The sequence below is a fragment of the Thalassophryne amazonica genome, chromosome 1 (assembly GCF_902500255.1).
Source record: "Thalassophryne amazonica chromosome 1, fThaAma1.1, whole genome shotgun sequence".
In the NCBI taxonomy this organism is placed as follows: Eukaryota; Metazoa; Chordata; class Actinopteri; order Batrachoidiformes; family Batrachoididae; genus Thalassophryne; species Thalassophryne amazonica.
This window is the reverse complement of record NC_047103.1, coordinates 118,098,331-118,121,896: the sequence shown is the minus strand read 5'-3', so window position 1 is coordinate 118,121,896 and position 23,566 is coordinate 118,098,331. Positions and strand designations below refer to the sequence as shown.

Sequence of the window (23,566 nt, the reverse complement as noted above, 5' to 3'; positions counted from 1 at the left end):
ATCATATGTCATATCTATCCATTTTTTATACCCGCTTACTCCAATTAAGGGTCACGCTGTAGCCTATCCCAGCAGTCATGGGGCGTGAGGCGGGGTACAGCAGGTCTGTGCCAGGGCCACATATAGACAGACAAACACATTCTTACCCTCATGCACTACTACAGTCAATTTTAAAGATTCCAATCCACCTAACCTGCATGTCTTTGGATGTGGGAGGAAGCCAAAGCACCCAGAGGGAACCCATGCAAACACGGGGAGAACATGCAAACTCTACATTGAAAGGGCAGGAAGTGATCCCATGACCTTCTTGCTGTGAGGCACCTGTGCTAACCACTAAGCCATGGTGCCACCCTTATATTTTAATGAAATAAAATGATCAAACACAACATTAAATGTGAATATTCACCCATTTACTATTGTGTTAACTAATAATCACTTTTACAGCATTTTCAACAGAAGTTGCTGTGTTTTGATAGTTTCAGTTGACTAGAGTATAAATACAGCTATCCATAGATGGGTAGATTTTTGCAGACTGTGCAAAAATTCCAACCCAAGGGCAGAGGATACAATTCCAGATACTCCTTTCTGTGTTAAAGCATCCTTAATACAACACCAACTTGCTCCCTCTGTCCTCACCATGACATTAATGTACAGGTGGCCCCCAGCATGGAGAAGATTAGCACTAATGTCACTGTAAATACACTCAACATAAATATTAACACTTTTTTTTTTAGATCTCATGTTTTATGAATTGAGGTAAAAGATTGAAGTATTTCTATGCATACAAAAGCCTTGTTTCTCTCAATTATTTTCACAAATTTGTTTAAATCTCTTAGTAAGCACATCACCTTTGCCAAAATAATTCATGCATATAGCAGGTGTGGCATGTTAAGATGCTGATGAAGCAGCATTAACAAGGCCACTCCAAAAACTGGAGTTTTATCACATGCAGCATATATCAACTGAGGTCGTGTGCAACTGGCATGGTGAATGCAGGAAAGTCCACCAGAGCTCTGTTTACACCACCAGCATCATTCCTAGCAGTACGTCCAACCAGCCTCGCAACCGCAGACCACATGTACTGTAACTACACCATCTCTGGGCTGCCATGTCTGGGTTCTTTATCTGGGAAATCACATTTCTGCACAAAATGTTAGAAACCATGTCAGGGAAGCTCATGTGAGTGCTCGTTGTCTTCACTGGGGTCTTAACCTGAATGCAGTTTGTGATTGTGACCAATTTGTTTGGGTAAATGTTCGCCTACAATGGTGTGGGACACTTTGGAGAAATGAAGATGGTTCAGATGCAAAACCTAGTATCTTTAAAATAAAGTTGGTAAATTGGTAAGGTTAGACCTTACTTGTGTGAAGCGCCTTGAGGCAGCTTTGTTGTGATTTAGCATTATATAAACTAAATAAATTGAATTGAAATTAAAATGACACATTTTTAGTTTAACACCTTTTTAGTTGAGGCCAACATGCACTTGGCTGCTTAAGTAACTCTCAGTGTGCAAAATGTTCTCATCTTTGGAAATCTTTGGAAAACTGAGTTTTCTTTTAAATTCCCATTTCAACTGCATTTTTCTCCATAAAAAAGGACTTACTGGATTTTGCAACTGAAGCCTTTAAGTTTTCTATTCACGGATGAAACTTGGGTGACACTGTACCAGACAGACAGTAGACATGTATGGACTTGTGTGGGTGAATAGTTTGCTGATGCCACTGCCAACACTGTGAAAAGAGTGGCCCATGTTGGTCATGGGGTTATGGTGGACAAATGCTACAGGGCAACAAACCCAAGCATATTTTACTGATGAACAGAGACATTGTGATTATAGGCCTGTTATCCTGTTATCCAACCATTCATCCACTGCTATTGCTACATGTCCATTTATTCATCCTGTGAACCTACTTTACAGTGCCTTGCAAAAGTATTCACCCTCTTGGGCTTTTACATATTTTAATGTGTTTATGCTATTTTGAACACAAAACATAATTCTGGCTTCTCTGCATTAAAATTTCCAAAATGATCCTCCTTAAATTCAAATTGAAAACAAATCTCTACAACTTGATATGAATTAAATAAAAATATCAAAGCCAAGATGATGGGTTTCATAAACATTATTTCTGGTCTGCTCCTCTCTATGCCCCTGACAAAGGCAGTGTATCTACATCTGGAATTGGTCCTCGGGCGCCAGACTGTGGCTGCCCACTGCTCCTAGTGGTTTTATTGTGTCTAACTTTAATTAGGATGGGTTAAATGCAAAGGAATTTCATTGTATGTATGTATGTATGTACAATGAAAATAACAGCCCTTCTTCTTCTTCTTCTTCTTCTTAAGTAATGCCCCCCTTTGGCATAACACACATAAATCATTAGTTTCATTGCCAGCATTCTTTAGACAACTCAGGGGATGGATACATCTCATACTTAATTTACATAAGTCATTAAAATACAAACAGTATGGTACTGTATGGTAAATCTGTAGGCAATTCTCAAATTTGACAGACTACTGAGGAAACCATGAAGACACACATGACAGCTCTGAAAAAATATAGACTTCTGTGTATGTGATTGGAGAGACTGTACATTCGCCCTATTGAAATATCCCATAATTCTTTGTGTGCCAGAGAGGCGCTGCAGTCTAAACAACATAGAGAAACCACATGACAACAATTGCAAACGCCTTTGATGCAACCAGAAGCAATCGTGGTGTTAAAACTCAAAATCAGGGGGGCGCTGTGGAGCACGCAATGGAGTAAGACATGTCTGTTGAGCACTGCGGAGCAACTTTTTTAATAATTATATTTTTGGGGCACAAGTGTCAGAGAAAAGTTATCAAGGATTAATCCGAACTGTAACTGTCAGGGGACAAATCCGGAAAATGGCTGGTAAACAATCCAGAACGCGACAAACTACTCTTTTGCCAACAAGGCCTACATCTCCTACTGCAGCCACGACCGCCATTGAAAAAGTTTCTCCAGTGAAGGAACAGTCAGTCCCGGCCACATCAGTGATGGACACCGAGACGTTTAAACGTGAGCTTTTAAATTCCTTACGCCAGGATTTAAAAGATATTCTAAAAACCGAGGTCCGGGCTGTGTTAGAAACTGAAATGGCAGCCATTAGAGCCGACATTAGCACGGCTAGGTCTGAGCTAAAGTAATATAGAGAGTCAGTAACATTGGAGCTGTCCGCACTGGGAGTTACGGTGAAGGAAATGGAGCAAAGCCTGTCGACATGCACGGACGACGTCTCACAGCTACAGAAAGAAATTCATCGCCTCGCTGCAGTGACGCATGCTTTGCAAACCAAATGTGATGATTTAGAGGCCAGATCGTGAAGAAATAACGTGAGGATAGTGGGGGTGCCTGAGGCCCAAAGCTGTTCTACATCCTCTGTTTCGGCACTGCTTAAACAAGCATTTGATTTGGAAAAGGTGCCGCTGCTGTACACGGCATACCGCGCACCCCACTCAGCGCCGCGGCAGGGGAATCCACCGCGCGTCGTCATGGCCTGCCTGCACTACTTCCAGGATTGTGCAAATATTCTTCACCTTGCACGTGAGAATCAATGGATCAAGATGGACGGTATGACCATTTCAGTTTTTCCGGACTATACTGCTAAAATTGCCAAAGCCCGTGCTGCATTCAATGACGTCAGACGACAACTCTGAGGGATTGAGGGGGTGCGGTTTGGCATCCTCCACCCAGCCCGACTCAAAATCACCTATCAGAACATTGAGAAAACCTTCTCTAGTCCAGAGGAGGCCCAGATCTGCATCGACCAGAATATTAAGGGGAAGTGAGCAGGTGATTAATGACACTACAGATGGTTAAAAGACAATCTTAGGCCTTAAGCCTTAATTCAATTAAGCTAAAAGTTTTTCAATTCAATTAAGCAAAGTTGTTTTTTTTTCTCTGCTCCATGTTGTTATCAAAATATCTATATACTGTCAATTGTCTTAACAGATGAATAGGCCCACTGTACTTTCTTCTGGCTCAACACGCTTTATCAGCTGGAATGTCAAAGGACTGCATCATCCCATAAAACGTAGCAGAATCTTTGCACATCTGAAATCCTTAGGGCCTGAAATAACAATGAACACTCAAAATTAAAAAGAGGCTGGATAAGTCAAATTTACCACTCCGAGTATGGGGATAGATCTAGAGGTGCTGCCATTCTTATACGAAAGGGGGTCCCCTTCGTATTGACTAAAACTATATCCAACACTAAAGGTAGATATGTCATCATCGTGGGGAGGCTGTTTGGCACGGAAGTAGCGTTGGTCAATATATATGGCCCAAACTGGGATGATCCACAGTTTTTTTCCAACATCTTTAGCAATATTCCTGATCCTAATACTTCCCATCTTATTCTAGGGGGAGATTTTAATTTGGTGCTTGAGCCAAAATTGGACAGATCAAATCCTAAATTTGCAAATAGAATATCCAAATCTACAAATATAGTTCTTTCATTCATGGACTCTTATAAACTATTAGACCCCTGGAGAAAGGATAACCCTGTATCTAGACAATTTTCATTTTTTTTCACCAGTACACCGTTCATACTCAAGGATAGACTTCTTTTTGATTGATAATAGACTTCTTTCTTTTGTTACTAACCGTCAATATCATAGCATAGTAATTTCTGATCATTCCCCTGTACAGTTAGATATGACTTTCCCGGATAGTGTTCTAAATCGACGCCCATGGCGTTTAGACCCTTTGTTGCTATCTTATAAACCATTTCGAGACTATATCTCAGACCAAATTGACTTCTTTATCGATACTAACAGTACGCCAGGTATGTGTTGTGCCACTATCTGGGATGCACTTAAAGCCTACCTCAGGGGTCAAATAATCTCATATGCAGCTCATAGGAAAAAAGAATGTAGTCATCACCTCACTGATTTATCTCAGCAAATTAAACGGTTAGATAGCAATTATGCCGCCTCTTCAAATCCAGATTTGTATAAAGAACGACTGGTCCTTCAATCCGAATTTAACAATCTCTCCATTGAACAAGTTGAAAGATTATTATTGAAAACAAAGCAAACCTACTACGAGCATGGAGATAGGGCTGGTAGATTATTATCTCACCAACTCAGACAAATCTTGGCTGATCAAACAATAACTGAAATTTGCACGGTGCAGGGACTGTCTTCCAACCCCACAACTATAAATGAGCAATTTAAAGAGTTTTATACTAATCTTTATACATCTCAAGATTCTACCAATCCATGTGAAATTCAGACCTTTGAAAAACTCAAAATCCCGAAGATCAGTCCCGAAGACCAGACTATCATGGATGCCAAAATCTCAAGTGAGGAAATAACACATACCATAAACTCTTTGCAAAATGGCAAATCACCTGGTCCAGATGGATTGCCAGTCGAATTTTATAAAACTTTTTCAGCTAAACTATCCCCTTTTCTGCGTAAACTTTTCGAAGAAATTCTTACCGTGCATAAATTACCTGACACTATGAATCAAGCTACTCTCATTGTATATTGCCTAAGAAAGGTAAGGACCCTCGAGAATGTAACTCTTATCGGCCAATAAGTCTGCTTTGTTGTGATTACAAAATTCTCACAAAAGTTATGTCCCAGCGTCTTGAAACAGTGATGCCTAAAATAATTGACCCAGATCAATCAGGTTTTATATTAGGGAGACAGTCATTTTACAACATGCGTCACTTGTTCAATGTGTTGTACTCCTCACACTGAAAAGGCATTTGATCGGGTGGAATGGCAATATTTATTCACAACGTTGAACAAATTTGGATTTGGCACAACTTTCATATCCTGGATTAAAACAATTTATTCAACACCATTGGCAGCAGTTCGCACCAATTCGGTGACATCAAATTATTTCCCACTGAGTCGTGGCACAAGACAGGGCTGCTGTCCGTCACCATTTCTTTTTGATCTAGCTATAGAGCCGCTGGCCATTGCCTTGAGAATGGATGATAGGATTACTGGGGTGTCGAGATATGATAAGATACACAAAGTGTCGCTTTATGCAGACGACCTTTTATTATACGTGTCGAATCCTGGGCAATCTATACCAGTTCTCATTGACATACTACGTACATACGGCAATATATCAGGGTACAAACTAAACTATTCTAAGAGTACTCTTTTCCCCATTAAAGATTTGGCAAAAACAATAGATTTTAGTCCTTTCCCCTTTAATAAAGATGAACAATTCACATATTTAGGAATCAAAGTTACACACATGTACAAAGATCTTTATCAATATAATTTAAAAAACTTATTAGAACGCACCAAGCAAGATTTGTCACGATGGTCTACACTACCCACTTCTTTGGCCGGAAGAGTGAATACAGTTAAGATGACAGTCTTACCATGTTTTCTGTATTTATTTCAAATGGTTCCATTTTTTTTACCCAAGTCTATGTTTAAGGAGATAGACACCATGATTTCAACTTTTATATGGAACAATTCTGCCCCAAGAATGAAGAAAATGTTTTTGGAGGTGCCCAAACCAGCAGGAGGTCTGGGCTTGCCCTGTTTCTTAAAGTACTATTGGGCTGCAAATATAAGTAAAATAATATACTGGATATCCACGTGGGGCAGTAGTCAGGGCCCAGTTTGGGCCAACATGGAGCTGTTTGACAACCCAGGAATTTGGTGGTTTTCCTCAGTAGACTCTTTTTTGCAAGGTCACTCCACACAGATTTACCATAGAATACCATACTGTTTGTATTTTTTAATAATTGATGGAAGTAAAGTCCAAGACATATTCAATGACTTGGAAATGTACATGTAACCATCCCCTGACTTGTCTAAAGTAAACTCACTGTAAAAGTGATGATTTACTTTTGTAGTAAAGGGTGCCATTATTTGTGCAGCCCATCATTTTGGCTTTGATATTCTTATTTAATTTATTACAACCTGTAGAGATGTGCTTTCAGTTTGAGTTTAAGAAAGATAATTTTAGACATTTTAAAATAAAGAAGCTTGAATTACATTTTGCCTTCAAAATGGCATAAACAAATTCAAATGAGTAAAAGCCTAAGGGATTAAACATTTTTGCAAGGCACTGTAGTCCTGTTAAGGGCCACATGGGGGCTGGAGTGTATCCCAGTGGTCATATGGTGAGAGGCGGGGTATACTCTGGACAGACCACCACTCTATCACAGGGCCGACACACCAACAGTCATTTTAGGGATTCCAATACATCTAACCTGCATATCTTTGGAGGTGTGAGGCAACTGGAGTACCCGGCAGGACCCCATGCAGTCATGGGGAGAATATGAAATGACCAAGTCAAATTCAGAACCAGGGTCTTCTTGCTGTGAGGCAGCAGTGTTAACCATTAAGTCACCCTGCTGCTTTTGCCTGATGTTGCAGCAAGTTAATAGTAGAGGACCTAGCTGAGACATCTATGGACATTTAGGAGAGGATAACTCAACTGTTCTAGACGAATATGAGCCCAATGAACAACCTGGGATGTGTGCCAAAATCTCTATCCAGGACAAGCATCCCGAAAATGACCACGTCCTTTTTCGTCCTGAGTATTACTTCAAATACAGCTGTATTTTCTAAACTGCAGCAGTTATATTTATTTCTATATATTCTCTCTTCCATGCCTCCTCTGGACTACAAGTGGCTTATAATGACTCTTTGAGAATTTTATTAAAAAGGCCCTTGTGGACCAGTGCCACTGAAATGTTTGTGATGGCACATGTGAACACTCTCCAAGCCATTTTAAGAACAATGATATTTAGGTTCATTTCTCATTTAAACACTTCTGATAATAAGATTGTTTTTAATCTGATTAATATTTCCTACAGTGCCACACGGTATACGTCACAGATTTGGAAACACTGGTGTAAGTGTCTTTTATTCAGGGGCATCTAGTATCCCCATATTATTATTATTATTATTATTATTATTATTATTATTATTATTATTATTTTCCTTCTTTGTTGCTGTTGTTATGTATGGTGTTTTGTTTCTTTTATCTGAACCCTGAGTCTGTAATAAAGTCTATCTATCTATCTATAGATTTTCCAAGGTACTCAATATGTTCAGAATGACCAGTACATATTTAGAAGGGCCATAGAAAAAAGCAGAAGTTCTATTTTGATATTTTTAAAGAATGGCTAAAAAAAAAAGTTGGTCAGCTTATTACCATGCATCAAAAGAAAATTAACATTTGTCAAATATAATGAAATTTTATTTTTCAGTCATAATGTTATCAGTTGAATATTGATTTAAAGTGAAAAATACAGAACAAAACTTGTTAAAAAAATCCAGAAAATCACATTGTATGATTTTTAAATAACTAATTTGCATTTTATTGCATGAAATATGTATTTGATACAATCGGAAAATAGAACTTAATATTTGGTACAGAAATCTTTGTTTGCAATTACAGTGGTCAAATGTTTCTTGTAGTTCTTGACCAAGTCTGCACACACTGCAGCAGGGATTTTGGTCAACTCCTCCATACAGATCTTCTCCAGATCTTTCAAGTTTCGAGATTCAGATCCCTCCAAAGATTTTCTATTAAGTTCAGGTCTGGAGACTGGCTGGGCCACTCCAGGACCTTGAAATGCTTCTTACGGAGCCACTCCTTAGTTGCTCCAGGTATCTGTTTTGGGTCATTGTCATGCTGGAAGACCCATCCATGATCCATCTTCAATGCGCTTACTGAGGGAAGAAGGTTGTTTGCCAAAATCTCACAATATATGACCCCATCCATCCTCCCTTCAATCCGGTTCAGTCATCCTGTCCCCTTTGCAGAAAAGCACCCCCAAGGTATGATGTTACCATCCCCATGCTTCATGGTTGGGACCTCTCATGCCTCCTCTGGATCATCCAGATGATCATTGGTGAACTTTTAACAGGTCTGGACTTGTGCTGGCGTGAGCAGGGGGACCTTGCGTGCCCTGCAGGATTTTAAACCATGGCTGTGTAGTGTGTTAGTAGTGCTAATCTTTGTGACTGTGTTCCCAGCTCTCTTCAGGTCATTGACCAGGTCCTCCTGTGTAGTTCTGGGCTTTCTCAGAATCATCCTTACCCCACAAGGTGAGATTTTGCATGGAATTTAACACCAAAGAAGACTGACAGTCATCTAATATTTCTTCCATTTTCTAATAGTTACACCAACAGTTTTTGTCTTCTCACCAAGCTGCTTGCCTATTGTCCTGCAGCCCATCCCAGCCTTGGGCAGGTCTATAATTTTGTCCCTGGTGTCCTTACCCCTAGCTCACACTGCCTCTGGTGTTACCGTTGCGGGGTACAGATGCGGGACCCGCAGAGAATCCAAGTCATTAAAAACATAAACCTCTCTCAGTGGCCACGGAGCTCTGTGGCTGCAGTTACCGAGACCCTGTGGTGCTGCAGATTTTTCTACAAGAAGTCTATCCTTGCGGGCTGCTGGAGCGCTCCGCATCAAAACAGCAAGCGTAGTCTCTGGACCTGTTGCCGGAGTTGGCTGCAGCTCCATATAGCAGACAGGGAGGTGGTGCTGGAGTTGGCTGCAGCTCCGCACAGCAGACAGGGGGGCAGTGTGAGTGGCCCACTGTGGCGTTTACCAAGCCAACAGACTCAGTAAGCGCATCGGAAGCAGTGAGAGCAAGGCCTTAGACAGCTCTTTGGTGTTGGCCATGGTGGATAGGTTGGAGTGTGATAGATTGAATGTGTGGACAGGTGTCTTTTATACAGATAACGAGTTGAAACAGGTGCAATTAATATAGGTAAAGAGGGCAGAAAAGGGAGTCTTCTTAAAGAAAAACTAACAGGTCTGTGAGAGCCAGAATTCTTGCTGCTTGGCCCTCACAACTGAAGTGTACCTGCGATAAAAATGTGGGTTTTGCAAGTGGAAAAACTTGCAAAATCTGCAGTGTATCATATACTTATTTTCCCCACTATAGGTTATTTGATCTAATGTTTTCTAGCAGTTTTCTCTTAAAATTAGAAATTTTACACTCTTCTATGACCAGTCTAAACATGTACTGGTCATTCTGAACATCTTGAGAACCTTGGAAAATCTGTAGCTGCTGCAGTTTAAAAAATACAGCTGCATTTAAAGCAACACTCGGGATGAAAAAGGGTGTGGTCGTTTTTGAACTATTTGTCCCAGATACAGATTTTAGCACATATCCCAAGTTGTTCATTGGGGTCATATTAGTCGAGAACAGTTGAGTTGTTGTTGTTGCTTGCATGGCCTGTATCATAGAAGTGGAGAGAATGGAATGCCAACTCAAAATCTCATTCCATTGTGTTCTGTTTGTGAGCTTGCGGCCCCGAGTTTTCAGTCACTCAGCTGCGAGAGTTGGGGTAATTCACTTCTGCCAGCAATAACACCAGATGAGTTCATAAAGGACACTTTCGGCATGTTTTCTTGTGCTTTCTACCGTGGCTTCAACAAGTTATCCCCTCAAAGTATGTTCAAAGTGTAGCTTGAATGGAGTTCTTAACTTGTGAATATTATCGATAAGAGCATGCAGACTGTCAGCAACTGTTGCGGAAAATCACGGTCACTAATAATGAATTATTCATATAATGTGTATAAATATACAATAAAAGTACACATCATTGTCAAAGCGTCATAGTAAAACTCATAAATACAACAGTACAAAACTTGTAAATAGCATTACTCACTCATCTTCAACCGCTTTTCCGAGATCGGGTCGTGGGAGCATCAGCTCTAGCAGGAGACCCCAGACTTCCCTTTCCCATGCCACATTAACCACCACCTCTGACAGGGGGATCTCAAGGTGTTCCCAGGCCAGAGTGGAGATATAATCTCTCCACCTAGTCCTGGGTCTTCCGAGATCTCCTCCCAGATGGACGTTCCAGGGCACCCAGGAGGCATCCTTACCAGATGCCCGAACCACCTCAGCTGGCTCCTTTCAATGTGATAGAACAGCGGCTCTACTCTAAACTTCTCACCCTATCTCTCATATCCTGGTCACACATAGCCGGAATCACGCAGAATGGCATCGGAATGATGACTCGGCGCATATCTGAAAATTGTCGTATTTCATTCCCAAAATGTTCTGACAGCCATCTCTGGAAGTCCACATAGTTGGTCAAAATTGGCCGGTGGCCCTAAGTGTGAGGCACATGTTCAAAACCCTCCAGGCACTGTTTAGATGGGACACCTATCCGACGGCGGTCTGAACACCATCTGATTCTGAAGGCGGCATAAACAGGATACGAAACGATTTGAGCACGTATGAGGGAACCTCGAGATGGATCAGGCATGGCAAAGCCTGTGGTATGACCTACACGTGCCACTTATCCACTTATAATGTCCACCTCAACTGCTCTCCCCACCCCCCAACCAGAGGGCAAAGGAACCATTGATCGTTGATATGTATGTGGCACGCAGCCATCAATGTGCAGGGGATGTGAACACAGCATGAACAAACATGGCGCTGCAGATCTGGACAGGCTGTTATATCCATAATATACCTTACAGTACATATAATATTCCTCCCCATGGGTGACATAAGTAATGTGAAATATTGTGCCCATCAGATCTGCAACACCATGGCAGCTGGAGGGCAGGTACGCACACTGTCACACCTCTTGTCAGAGGCTCAGAGCTGAACAGATCTCACCGCCATAATAAACAAATTACTGCTTGATCACATCTAATTTTGTCAGACATATGATGTGGAACTGTTTCGCTATGGTAACATATGAAACATAAAGCTCACTTCCAGGAGCATTTTGCAGCGCAGTGTGCCAGGACCACAGCCTGTGATGGAAGTCAGAATAGTAAAGGATAGTGGCAGTCCACTTGGATCACTGATTCCCACTACAATGGTATAGCCAGTACTTGGGAAGGTTTCTGAAACTGGCAATGTTTATATCAGTTTACAATGAAAATCCTGCTAATGAGCAGGTTTACTGCTCCATATGTGTTGCTATGACAAGCAATCCTGCATCTGTTTTGAAGAACTGAAAGATCTGTTAACCCTCTGGGGTCCGAGGGCATTTTTTTGGACAGTTCACTCGCTTGGCATAAATGTTTTGTTATTGCTGTTAACAGCTCTCCCTGTGTCTCACAATCAAGTTTTATGTCTCTTTTTTTACAGGACAACCTGTGCTTTCATAATATATATGCTTTTGTTGTGTTTTATAAGTGTAATAAAGGTTTACAATCAGAAATAAGAAAGGAAAAAATAAAGCAGCAAATAATTTTCCACACACATTTATTCAAAACACACAGCAAACTATAACAAACAACTCTTTTGACACTTTACAAAGGTAATTTAAGGTCTTGTGTGAAAGACTGTACAATAAAAAGGTTCAAACAATAAACACAAATGTACATTTTGAACAATATATACAAAATGGTCTATGCGTTTTGTTTGTCTCATCTCAAAGCAAATTCTGTCTGCTATTACACAAAGGTTACATTACAAACTTCTACTTCTACTGTGTTTTGGACTGTTCTGTGCTGCTCCTAAAGCAGCTTTCATTCACACTTTGGCCCACTTTGGCTCCTTACAGTCTGAGGAGTGGCCCTCCCCCTCGCTCCATTGATATGGTAAACAAGTGCTTTGTGTTGAGACAGCAACAGAGCTATCCAGTAACATTCACGTGCAAACTAGTGGAGCAATCCTGATAGTTACACACTCTTTGTTTGAGCACATGAGATTGTCATCAGAGGGCCTCCGTCTGCTCACTTTCACTGATCGCTGTGCGTAATGGCGCATTGGAACAGTATGTACTCATTGGAGCACCCAGGGGGGTATTCAAATGGGCCAACTAGTAACATATCACTCCTGAAAACGATCTTTGGCTTTTCACGTGAGGTAAATCTGCCCTACGAAAACCATGTGATGGTGAACCAATTCCAAACGGACACTCACATTGCGCACGTCTTCACACAGCTTCTATGAGGAGTACAAAGATGGCCGATGGCTAACTTGAAAGTCCGCGGAGTTAACTTTTCAGCAAAAAAAGAGAACATGTCTATCTCGTTTCATTAAAAAGTTATTTATAATTTAGTAAAGCTTGGTCTTAGCCATCATATACGATGGCATTGGCCCCAGAGGGTTAACACAAGAATGTCAACAACTTTATCTTTGTAACATGCCAATCTAAGTACAAAAAATGGGCTCTGGTGTAGACTCCAACTTAATACTGTGTTCTTTCTCTTTCATTCCAAACTGTTGTGTTAACTTCAACCAAGGTGCAGTGTTAAACCACACAGTGACAAATGTCTCCATTTATCATGTCCATAAGTCAATGGATAGTGAAACAAACAAAAACCACAGTGGAAATGAAATGAAGCAATCAAGGTGTACTTATAGTGTAGAGTAGACTCATGTGCCTGCTCAGCTTGGTTGTAGTGAAGTGTGACAGTAGGTTCCATGTTGTCAAAAGGTGGGTTAATGGATGGTAGTTCAGTGGTGTTGTGTCCTTGGGGGGATCCTTTGTGATCAGTATGGTCCTGCCCTGTGTTAGCTAGGTAGTATGGTGCCCAAATGTTCCAGTCAGATTCAGCTGTGCTGCCACCCACTCATGGAGTGCTTTTAGCTTATTTATCCAGTAGGTATGTATCAGGCAATGTCATGTAAGGTCTTGGTGTTGCCCAGCACTTCATGGTTGGGATGCGTTGTTGGATATCTGCCTTAGTGACAATGAAAAGTTCTTGCTCTGGGTGGATACTGTTGTCTATTTTTGCCTCCAGGTCCATTAGTCAGTGGGCATTGTTGTTATGGGACATATACTGTGCGCACACAAATATGGTCTGATTCATTGCACATTGCAAAATAATTGTTAATTTATTGTCATTCCTATGTATCACTTCTGCATGAGTAATACTGTGCAAGTATAATCTAATACACAAATATAGGATCTGACATACAACAGAGGCTATGTGACTGCAGTATGGTGGGTTTGTTTCCAGTGTGGAAGGTTTCCAGTTCAAGACCACCCCTGCTCATTCTCCATGTAAAACTTGAGCCAAATGAGCATGAAGATCCACATTTATTCTGTTGTGGTGACCCCAAATGAAAAGGGAGAAACTGAAAGAACTTAGGATGCTCAGACTGTACTTATGTAAAGATCGTACACAAAGATAATGCAACCAGACAAGACACATACAAATTATTACATGGTTCTGAAAGTTATTTAGGAAATATACTTTATACAATTATAGACTTTTGATGTGTACCCGTGAATATGCGGACTTGGTCAGGATGGGGTTCACGTCGGCCAAGGCCTCGGAGAACCCCATCCTGACCAGGTCCACATAATCACAGGTACACCGAAATCAAAAGTCTATAACTGCTTTATTATATGGTAAACAAGAAAATTGGGAGTTTGTCAAACATACTAAAACTGAAAAATCAATATCAAGTTTCAACTCTTTATCATTACTGTCATACTGCACCAACTGACATCCCTTTGATCGACTGGAGATGCCTGTTAAGTCTGTGACGAAGAGTCATGAGGCTTGTTTTCTTATAAAGTTCGCCATTCGCCTGTCTCGCGTCCATGTAAAATCGACCAAGTACTCCGTCAAGTATCCGTCTGTCATAAGTTTCAAAGTTGGGCGCATGTCCCTTTTCAGTGACGTACTTGTGAAACAGGTTGGCTGCTGACTGTGTATTTCTGTGGGTGTTCTTCGCATCTTTTTTGCATAAAATTCATTTTAAGTCAGCGTCGCTAACAGACACAAACCTGTCTTTTGCCATCTTGTCAACAAACTGACAGCCAAAGTAGGTGTTGTATCGCGTTGTCTGATTGGTTGTTATCTATAGAAGGCGTCGCTTGATTAGCTAGTGCTACGCTGCACGCAACCTGTACTTGTTTCGCACACGCAGTCGACTCAGCTCCACCAGTGGTCAACTCGGCATGTGGTACAGCTCAGAAAGTGATGAATGGGTCAATCAGAAGTTGGCAAAATCCCATACCATATAATAATTCAAATTAAATTCCAGTGTCATTACATTTATAAATATTTCAGGATTTTCCCTCAGAGGAAATCCCTTACCAAATGCATGCTCTGCCTCCAGGGACTAAGAGAGTGAGATGTATTTTGACATTGCTATGTTTTAATCTTCTGCCAGTCATCATTTTGCAGCAGTTATTAATGGAATAAAAGCAACAAGAGGAAATTAAAATTGAGCGGTGACGTAGACTTGTTCTTTTATTTTTCATGATTAATTCTATTTCCATTCAAAAAGTCAAAAATGTTACTTGTGAGTAATTATATTAATAAAGGGCTCAATACTGAACAACAATTTCTTCATACCAATTTATGGCAATAAAAAAAAAAGATTGGACAACACAAATAAGATTCTTTCTTGCTGCCCAGAGCTCTGAATCGTGGCTGCCGGTGTGTGGAAGTGGACTGTTGGGATGGTGCCAATGGAGAGCCTATTGTCTATCACGGACACACTTTCACTTCCAAGATACTCTTCAAGGATGTGGTCAGTGCTGTGGCCAAGTATGCCTTCAAGGTAACATTACGTACACTCACTGTTACAGTATATGAGTCAATTAATTCCCACAGGATGCTGGTAATGAAAATATAATAAATCCCAGTGACAACCACTGAATAAAAGACACTGACCCCCAGAAATTTTTTATGTTTTTGTGCCATTTTGTGCTGTTCTTTTGGCATTTTCTCTGGTGAATGAAAGGGTTGCCTCACTGCAACTTGCTGTTGCAGAGAGGAATTTGACTGTTGTACGTGCATATGCACCAAACAGCAGTTCAGAGTGTCTAGCCTTCTTAGAGACTTTTATTTCTAGGATCCTTAGTTCTACTGGGGGATTTCAATGCTCACATGGGCAATGATGGAGAAACTTGGAGGGTGTGAGTGGGAGGAATGCTCCCCCAATATGAATTCGGGTGGTGTATTGTTGGACTTCTGTACTGGACTTGGATTGTCCATAATAAACACCTTGTGTGAGCACAACGGTGTTCATAAGTACACTTGGTACCAAAGCACCTGAGGTCAAATGTCAATGATACTGTATATTTTGTAATTGCATAATCAGACCTGTGTCCATGTGTCTTGGACACTCAAGTGAAGAGCAGGGTCAGATGGTGGGGTAAGCTGGAAAGTCTAAATGCATTGTGAGGGTTTTCTGGGAATGTTTGGTGGAAGAGCCTACCCAGATGGCCTTCAACTCACACCTCCAACAAAACCTTCTACTTGTAGATCTCAAGGCAGGCCATGGACATGGAAGTGGAGTGGTCCATGTTCAAAGCCTCCATTGTTGAGGTGGCTGCTTTGAGCTGTTGCCAGATGGTTGCTGTGACTTTTCGTGGTGGCAACCCAAGTATCTGCTGGTGAACACTTGACATAAGGGAAGCTGTCAAGCTGAAGAAGGAGGCCTGTCATTTCTGGTTGGTACAGAGGTCTCTGGCATGGGTACTGGCAGGCAAGAAGGACTGCCACCTCAGTGGTGGCTGAGGCAAAAATAAACAATGTGGCCATACCTCCACAAAACACTGCAGAAAGGATTTTGTAGGAATTTAACCACAAAATAATAATTTTTGAAATAAGCTTGTCATTTTGAATAATTTCCAAAGACTAAGTCGTATGTCACTAAAGCCATTGTTGCTTGTGAGAAAACCTTTTTTTTTCGGAAATATCATGCAGGATGTACAGGCAATGCAGGCCTGTTTTTTTTGTTTTGTTTTGTTTTTTCAGTTTGAGAATGATGATCACATTGGTCTGAGCTTGATGAAGGATGATTTTTGGTCTCTTCATGTGAGTATTGCAGCCAGTTACAAATAGAATTTCATGCACAAGACGTAATCTGAGTTACATTCAAACTGATGGAGGATGAAGAGCTGCTTGGGTCACATACATGTCAGAGCGTGTTGTGTATGATCTCTTGTCTGTAACTGAATAGTGTGTCCTCATGACTGCATCCATCTGCTGCTCTTTCAGCATGCTGTGCCAGCCAGGCTAAACCTGCAGGGGTATGGCAGCAGGCATATTAGCTTTCCCAGTGTTGAATGACACCTCACTCCCTCCATCCCCCATCCTCTCTTGTTCCTTAAGCAGGTATCAGAATATCCAGTCATCTTGTCCATTGAGAACCATTGCAGTGTTGAGCAGCAGAGAGTCATGGCCCAACACCTTAACTGCATCCTCGGTGAGAAGCTGCTGAAAACTGCATTAGATGGTCGGGCCCTCATTGGGCTGCCGTCTCCTGAGGTGAGCAGTATGGTTTCCTGGAATTATACTTATGAGCTAGTGTTACAGGAAAAAAAGGTACTCCGATTATATGAACCTATTTTACGCCTGGTTTTGCAGCTGCACTAGAGAAAACCATTCAGAGACACTTTTAGGCCAACACTAGCTAATAATACATGAACAGTTCATTTGTCCCCTTCCTGTTGATGTGGGTTGGTGGTTGGTCGCTCATGTGGCATCAGCTCAGAGCAAGGTCATGGTTTTCAGAAAGCAAGAGGGCATTATGTTTCACCCAGTACAATGCAGTGCACAGCGTAGCGCAACTGTCATTGCTAGTTTTCCAAATGAGGCACTTTTCATGCTCATTGACCACATTCTTTAACCCTCTGGGGTCTGAGGGCATTTTTTGGACAGTTCACTCGCCTGGCGTAAATGATTTATTATTGCTGTTAACAGCTCTCCCTGCATCCCACAATCAAGTTTTATGTCTCTTTTTTTTCAGGACAACCTTCAGAATATATATGTTTTTGTTGTGTTTTATAAGTATAACAAAGGTTTACAATCAAAAATAGGCAACGAAAAAATAAAGCGAAAAATAATTTTCCACACACATTTATTCAAAACACACAGCAAACTATGATAAACAACTGTTTTGACACTTTATAAAGGTAATTTGAGGTCTTGTGTGAAAGAATGTACAACAAAAAGGTTCAAACAATAAACACAAATGCACATTTTGAACAATACGAGGTCTATTAGGTAATAAACCGACCCTTTTATTTATTTTTTTAACTATATGGATTTGAATGACGTGCGATTACACCAATCATGCTTGAACCCTCGCGCGCATGTGTGAGTTTTTTCATGCATGTCGGTGACGTCATTTCCCTGTGGGCAGGCCTTGAGTGAGATGTGGTCCTGCCCTCTTGGCTGAATTCCTTTGTTTCACACGCTGCTTGAGACGGCGCGCGTTGCTTTATCAAAATTTTTTCTGGACCTGTGAGGAATATCCGAGTGGACACTATTCGAGAAATTAAGCTGATTTTCGCTGAAAAGTTTAACGGCTGATGAGAGATTATGGGGTGTTTCTGTGGCTGTAAGGACTTCCCATGGAGCAGGACGTCGTGCAGCGCTTCCAGGCGCCGTCGTCGGCCTGTTTTGACCTGAAAACATCCTAATTGAAGGCTTAATTCACCCAGGACGTCGTGAGAGAACAAAGAAGATTCAGAAGAGGCCGGCATGAGGACTTTATGCGGACATTCCACTGTTTAAGGACATTTTGTAATGAAAGACGTGCGCGCAAATTCGCCGAGTCGTCACGGAAACGACTCGGCGAATTTGCGCGCACGTCTTCTGTGTGCGCCGCGACAGGAAAAACACCTCCGTGTTGAAAACCATTTGTAAAATTCAGGTGGCTTTTGATGGCTTTCAACAAGTGAATAACTGAGAAATTATTTAACAGCTTGGGCATATTCCAACTTGCCCGTTAAGGTTTCCAACGGAGGTGTTTTTCCTGTGGTGACCCCCCGCGGTCGGGTCCGGCCCGACATGTGACTCTGCCCGCACGTTCTTTCATTACAAAATGTCCGTTAACAATGGAATGTCCGAATAAACTCCTCATGCTGACTTCCTCTGAAAGTTCTCTGTTCTCTGATGACTTACTGGGTCAACAGAGCCTGAAATGTGGAAGTTTTCAACTTGAAATGGCGAGACGCTGCCGCCTCGAAGCGTAGATCGCCGTCAGGCGCCGTGGGCCATCCTTACGGTGACACTACCAGACCAAAATCTCTCATCAGCCGTTTAAAGTTTTACCGAAAACCAGCTGAATTTATCGAATGGTGTCCACTCAGTTGTGCCTTACAGTTTTGAAAAAATTTTGATCAAACAAAGCAGCAGTCTCTGAGCCATTCCTAAACAATGAAAAAAACGACGAGAGGGTGGGCCACTCCTCACTCAAAGACTGCCCACAGGCGAATGACGTAACCGACAGGCGTGAAAAAACTCTCGCATGCCCACGAGGGTTCAAGCATGTCTGATGTAATCACACATGATTCAAATCCATATGGTTTTTGAAAAAAAAAAATAAGGTCAGATACTTTTCTAATAGACCTCGTATATACAAAATGGTCTATGCGTTTTGTTGTCCATTGGTAAACAGTGCTTTATGCAGAGAAAGCAACAGAGTTATCCAGTAACATTCACATGCAAACTAGTGGAGCAATCCCGATAGTTACACATTCTTTGTTTGAGCACGTGAGATTGTCATCAAGTGTTCTTTCTTGTGCTCCTTCTTTCAGTGATCGCTGTGCGTAATGGCACAGGGGACACTGAGTATGTACTAATTAATAGTATTTACTCATTGGAGCACCCAGGGGGTTATTCAAACGGGCCAACTAGTAACACATCACTCCTGAAAACAAGCTTTTCACATGAGGTAAATCTGCCCTACGATTGGATTTTGGAAAACCATGTGACGGTGAACCAATTCCGATTGGACACTCACATTGCGCACGTCATTACACAGCTTCTATGAGGAGTACAAAGATGGTGGATGGCTGGCACGAAAGTCCGCAGATTTAACTTTTCAGAAAAAAAAAGTAAGTTTCTATCTCATATCATTGAAAAGTTATTTATAATTCAGTAAAGCTTGGTCTTAGCCGTCATAGATGACGGCGTTGACCCCAGAGGGTTAAATTTCAAGTGAACTTGCACTCCTTTTTGCACACACTGGGCGTGCAGGTCTTAAAGTGAAGTGTGGTCAGACACAGTATTAGGGCATTGCCATTGTGAGGCAACAGAAAGTGACTGCACCTTAACACACAAAACATGGTCTAAAGTGGAGCGTAGTGTTCCTACTATGTATTCCAGTATGATAGGTGGGTTCATGATGCCGATTAAGTGGATGCAAAAACAACAAAATTGAACTGTAAATAAAAATGAAAGGAAATGAATGAAAACACAAGTGACAAATAGGAAACATCACCTGACTGCTTTAATGTTTCACCTCAAGGAGCTTTGGTGACTGCTCTCTCCTCACATAGTTTGAGTTGTTGCATTATAATATCTTCACTTATTTGAGTCTGCACCAGATTCCAGTGCACTCCACACTTTCACATTATGCCCCAAAAAACACTCATTGTTAAATAAGCAAATAAATATAACCCCATTACAATTGACATGGTGTACAGAACAGATGGAAAGGTCTTCAACCTGAGTTTTCTGAGAGCTAAGAAGAGAATCACCGCCACGTCACTCCTGGACTTCCAGTATGCCAATGACAGCAGCATGCCATCCTTTACAGAAGAAGGTCTTCAGAAAATCCTTGAAACCTTTGACGAAGCCTACACTATGCTTGGTCTTCACGTAAACCTGAAGAAAACACAGATCATGCATCAGCCTCCACCCAACATGGTCAATCCAAAGCTTCATGCTGTGAGAGTGCATGGACTGACCCTGGAGAATGTGATCCACTTTCTATACCTAGGCAACCATGTGTTCATTAAACACCATCATCAACGATGAGATCCAACACCGACTCAGGTGTGCAGGAACTGCCTTCATCCAGTTTCATACCCCTGTTCTTAACAACAGGGACCTTCGATACAAGATGAAAATCCTTATCTACAAAGCCATCGTCATGCCAACTCTGCTGTACTGACCTGAGACCTACCTACCTACCTACTGCTGCCACCAGAAGCCTCTCAAGGGAGACCACCAACGCTGTCTGAGGAGTATCCTCTGCATCAGGTGGGAAGACTACCATATCAACATCAGTGTCCTGGCTCAAGCCAAATTCCAGAGCATGAAGTGTGTCATCATCGAGTCACCAACTTTTCACCTGGCTGTGGCAGCTAGATGGTTACACTGGAGAGAGGTTGATGCCTGGGTGGTTGCTATTAAAGGCCCAAGGTGTGGTATGGTGGATGCAACAACACACAACACCAGCCCATAATCCCAGACCTGACCTGACTTAGGGCCCCTGTAAACACATTCAACAAAAATGGAAGCGCAACACTTTTATTTTAACTCCCATTTTTCATGTCTTGAAATAAAATTTCTCACACGTCTGTGCATACAAAAGGCATATTTTTCACAAATTTGTTAAAAACCTGGTTGGTGTGCACTTCACAATTATCAAGATAATCCATCAACCTGGCATGCGTGACATATCACAATGCTGGTTACAAAGCATGATTATTACGCAAATGTAATTCTTTTCTCAGGTTTTCTTGGTATATTGCCTTCAGTGTTTTTATTGTTATTTTTTTAATATCATTGTACACATAAAGCAGGTCATTATTGAATTGACAATTCTAAAATAAAATAATAAATAAAAAAAAGGACAAAACAAAATTTATTTGTTTGGCTGAAATGTATTAAACTCAATTCTCACCTCTTGGAAAGTTAGTTCTCAGTGTGAAAATGAAATCATAATGAAATGAAATATTAGCAGTAATCCTGGGTTTTGTTTAACCTTCCTGTCAGGATCTGAAAGGAAAAATTCTGCTGAAAGCAAAGAAGATTGGTGGTTTGGAGGACAGTTTCAGCAGTATGGTGGAGAACTCTCTGAATGGAGAGGTCAGCGATGAAGATGAGATTGGTGAGATGGATGATGACATCTTGCACCGTGAGAGCGTCCGTCACAGGGTGAAGGTGAGTCAGGTCGGTTAGCGCACTGCACTAGTTGGTCTTAAACCCAGAAAGCTGCTTACACAATTGTCCATTTTTCAGCTTATGATTCTCTGCTGATTTAAATCAGGAAGTGGATTTATTGAACCACTTCACAAATTAAGCTGACTGATCCAAATTATGAGCACTCTTTTTGATTAATGTCATGTTGCTAATCATTTTAATTTACTGAATAACAGTTGGGAGATGGATAGTCAATGTTTTTCTTGCAATTGTGTGGGCTTCCAGAAATAGTGGCTTTATATGAAGGTTGCGTGTTTGAATCCCCAACTTATTTTGAGATCATTTGAATCAGAACATTTAAAAACATGTTCCTCCTTAAAGTGGATATGACACTTAAAGACAACATAGTCTTATTACATGTAACAAAGGTTATATAATTGGGTCAACCTAAGCTTTTTGGGAAAATGGACGCGTTTCTCCCGTTATATACAACATTTGAATGTCCCGCCACTGAAAAATCTGCACACCCTGTGACCAGCTTCCCGCTAAACACGAAACCTGAAATATGTCACTGCTTGTAGACCATATCGGTTTGCACGCTTGGCTGCCGTTGTTTACACTTTTTTAGTGACAGAAACTTTGATTAAACACAGCTCTCAGGGACTTGTTTGTTGATATGCCTGACCAGTGTGTCGCAGCATATTGCGCAAACACAAGAGCAAACAGGTTTTAGCCTTTTCACGTCCAGGCAGATTGATCGAAAGCCGCAGTGTTGTGTGATGCACGAAATGTCAGGCTGCCGCTCCCGCCGCTCGCACACCCGCAGTTGCTCCCAACAGCAGACACTTTCCTCTACCGTCTCCATGTTCTCGCACCACTCACAGGAACACATAAAATGTCAACCCCAAATAATATGTTCACAATAATCTTGAAATGGTCAAGGAACTTGTAAAAATATCAGTGCAATACGTAGTAAACACGGCGGCAACATGTTCACTGTTGTTTTCGGCAATCTTTTTCGAAACTTTCGCTGTTTATTTCCTATTCTTTTGTGAAAATAACGTAACTAAACACGGATGAATGCAATGCCTGGCACTCAAAAATGGCAATGACGGTGGTCCGCAAGTAGTAGCTATACTATCGCGGGTCCGTAAAAATAACAAATGGCGGTAAACAGACGCTAGAATCGAAAATGCTATAATTATAGTGTTATAAACACTATAATTGTGTATACTATATATACACAGTTACACTATAACACTGTAACTGTGACGCCACTCTGAACTTCACACGGTTGTATACGCTTCTTTTATTTCTGTTTAGAATTCTTCTGGTTATTAATTGTATCTACTCTGAACGTTATTTAACAACAGTCCTGTTGTGAATCGCTAGCAGTTAGCATTCGCTAGCAGTTAGCATTCACTAGCGGTTAGCATTAACAGGCAGTTAGCATTCGCTAGCAGTTAGCATTTGCTAGCAGTTAGCATTCGCTAGCTAGGTCGACCCCTCCCCTCTCCGTTGTTACTTTTTATAGCTGCTTCTTTTCTACCCGTTTAATACTTCTGTTTGTTTTTCAGTTGAACTGCTGTGAATTTTAAGTAATTATTTTACTCCTGTGTAAAATCTTAGGAGCGGCTAGCATTTTTGGTAGTGGTTAGCTTGCGTTAGCTATTTCGGACCCCCGTCATATGTTTTCCATTTCATTTTTTTACACTCCTGTTAGTTAATTAACTGTTTAGTGTATTTTATAGCTGCTGCGTTTTACCTGTTTAATAC

The 23,566-nt window shown here is 41.2% G+C and overlaps 1 protein-coding gene across 1 annotated transcript in view; it reads left to right on the top strand.

The window, feature by feature from the left end:
• Positions 1–23,566, top strand: part of plcd4a (phospholipase C, delta 4a) — a 125,805-nt gene that overhangs the window by 45,636 nt on the left and 56,603 nt on the right. Inside the window, 3 exon segments of the mRNA XM_034173691.1 lie at positions 15,320–15,464; positions 17,027–17,179; positions 21,644–21,811. Of these exon segments, the coding sequence (XP_034029582.1) occupies positions 15,320–15,464; positions 17,027–17,179; positions 21,644–21,811 (466 nt within the window).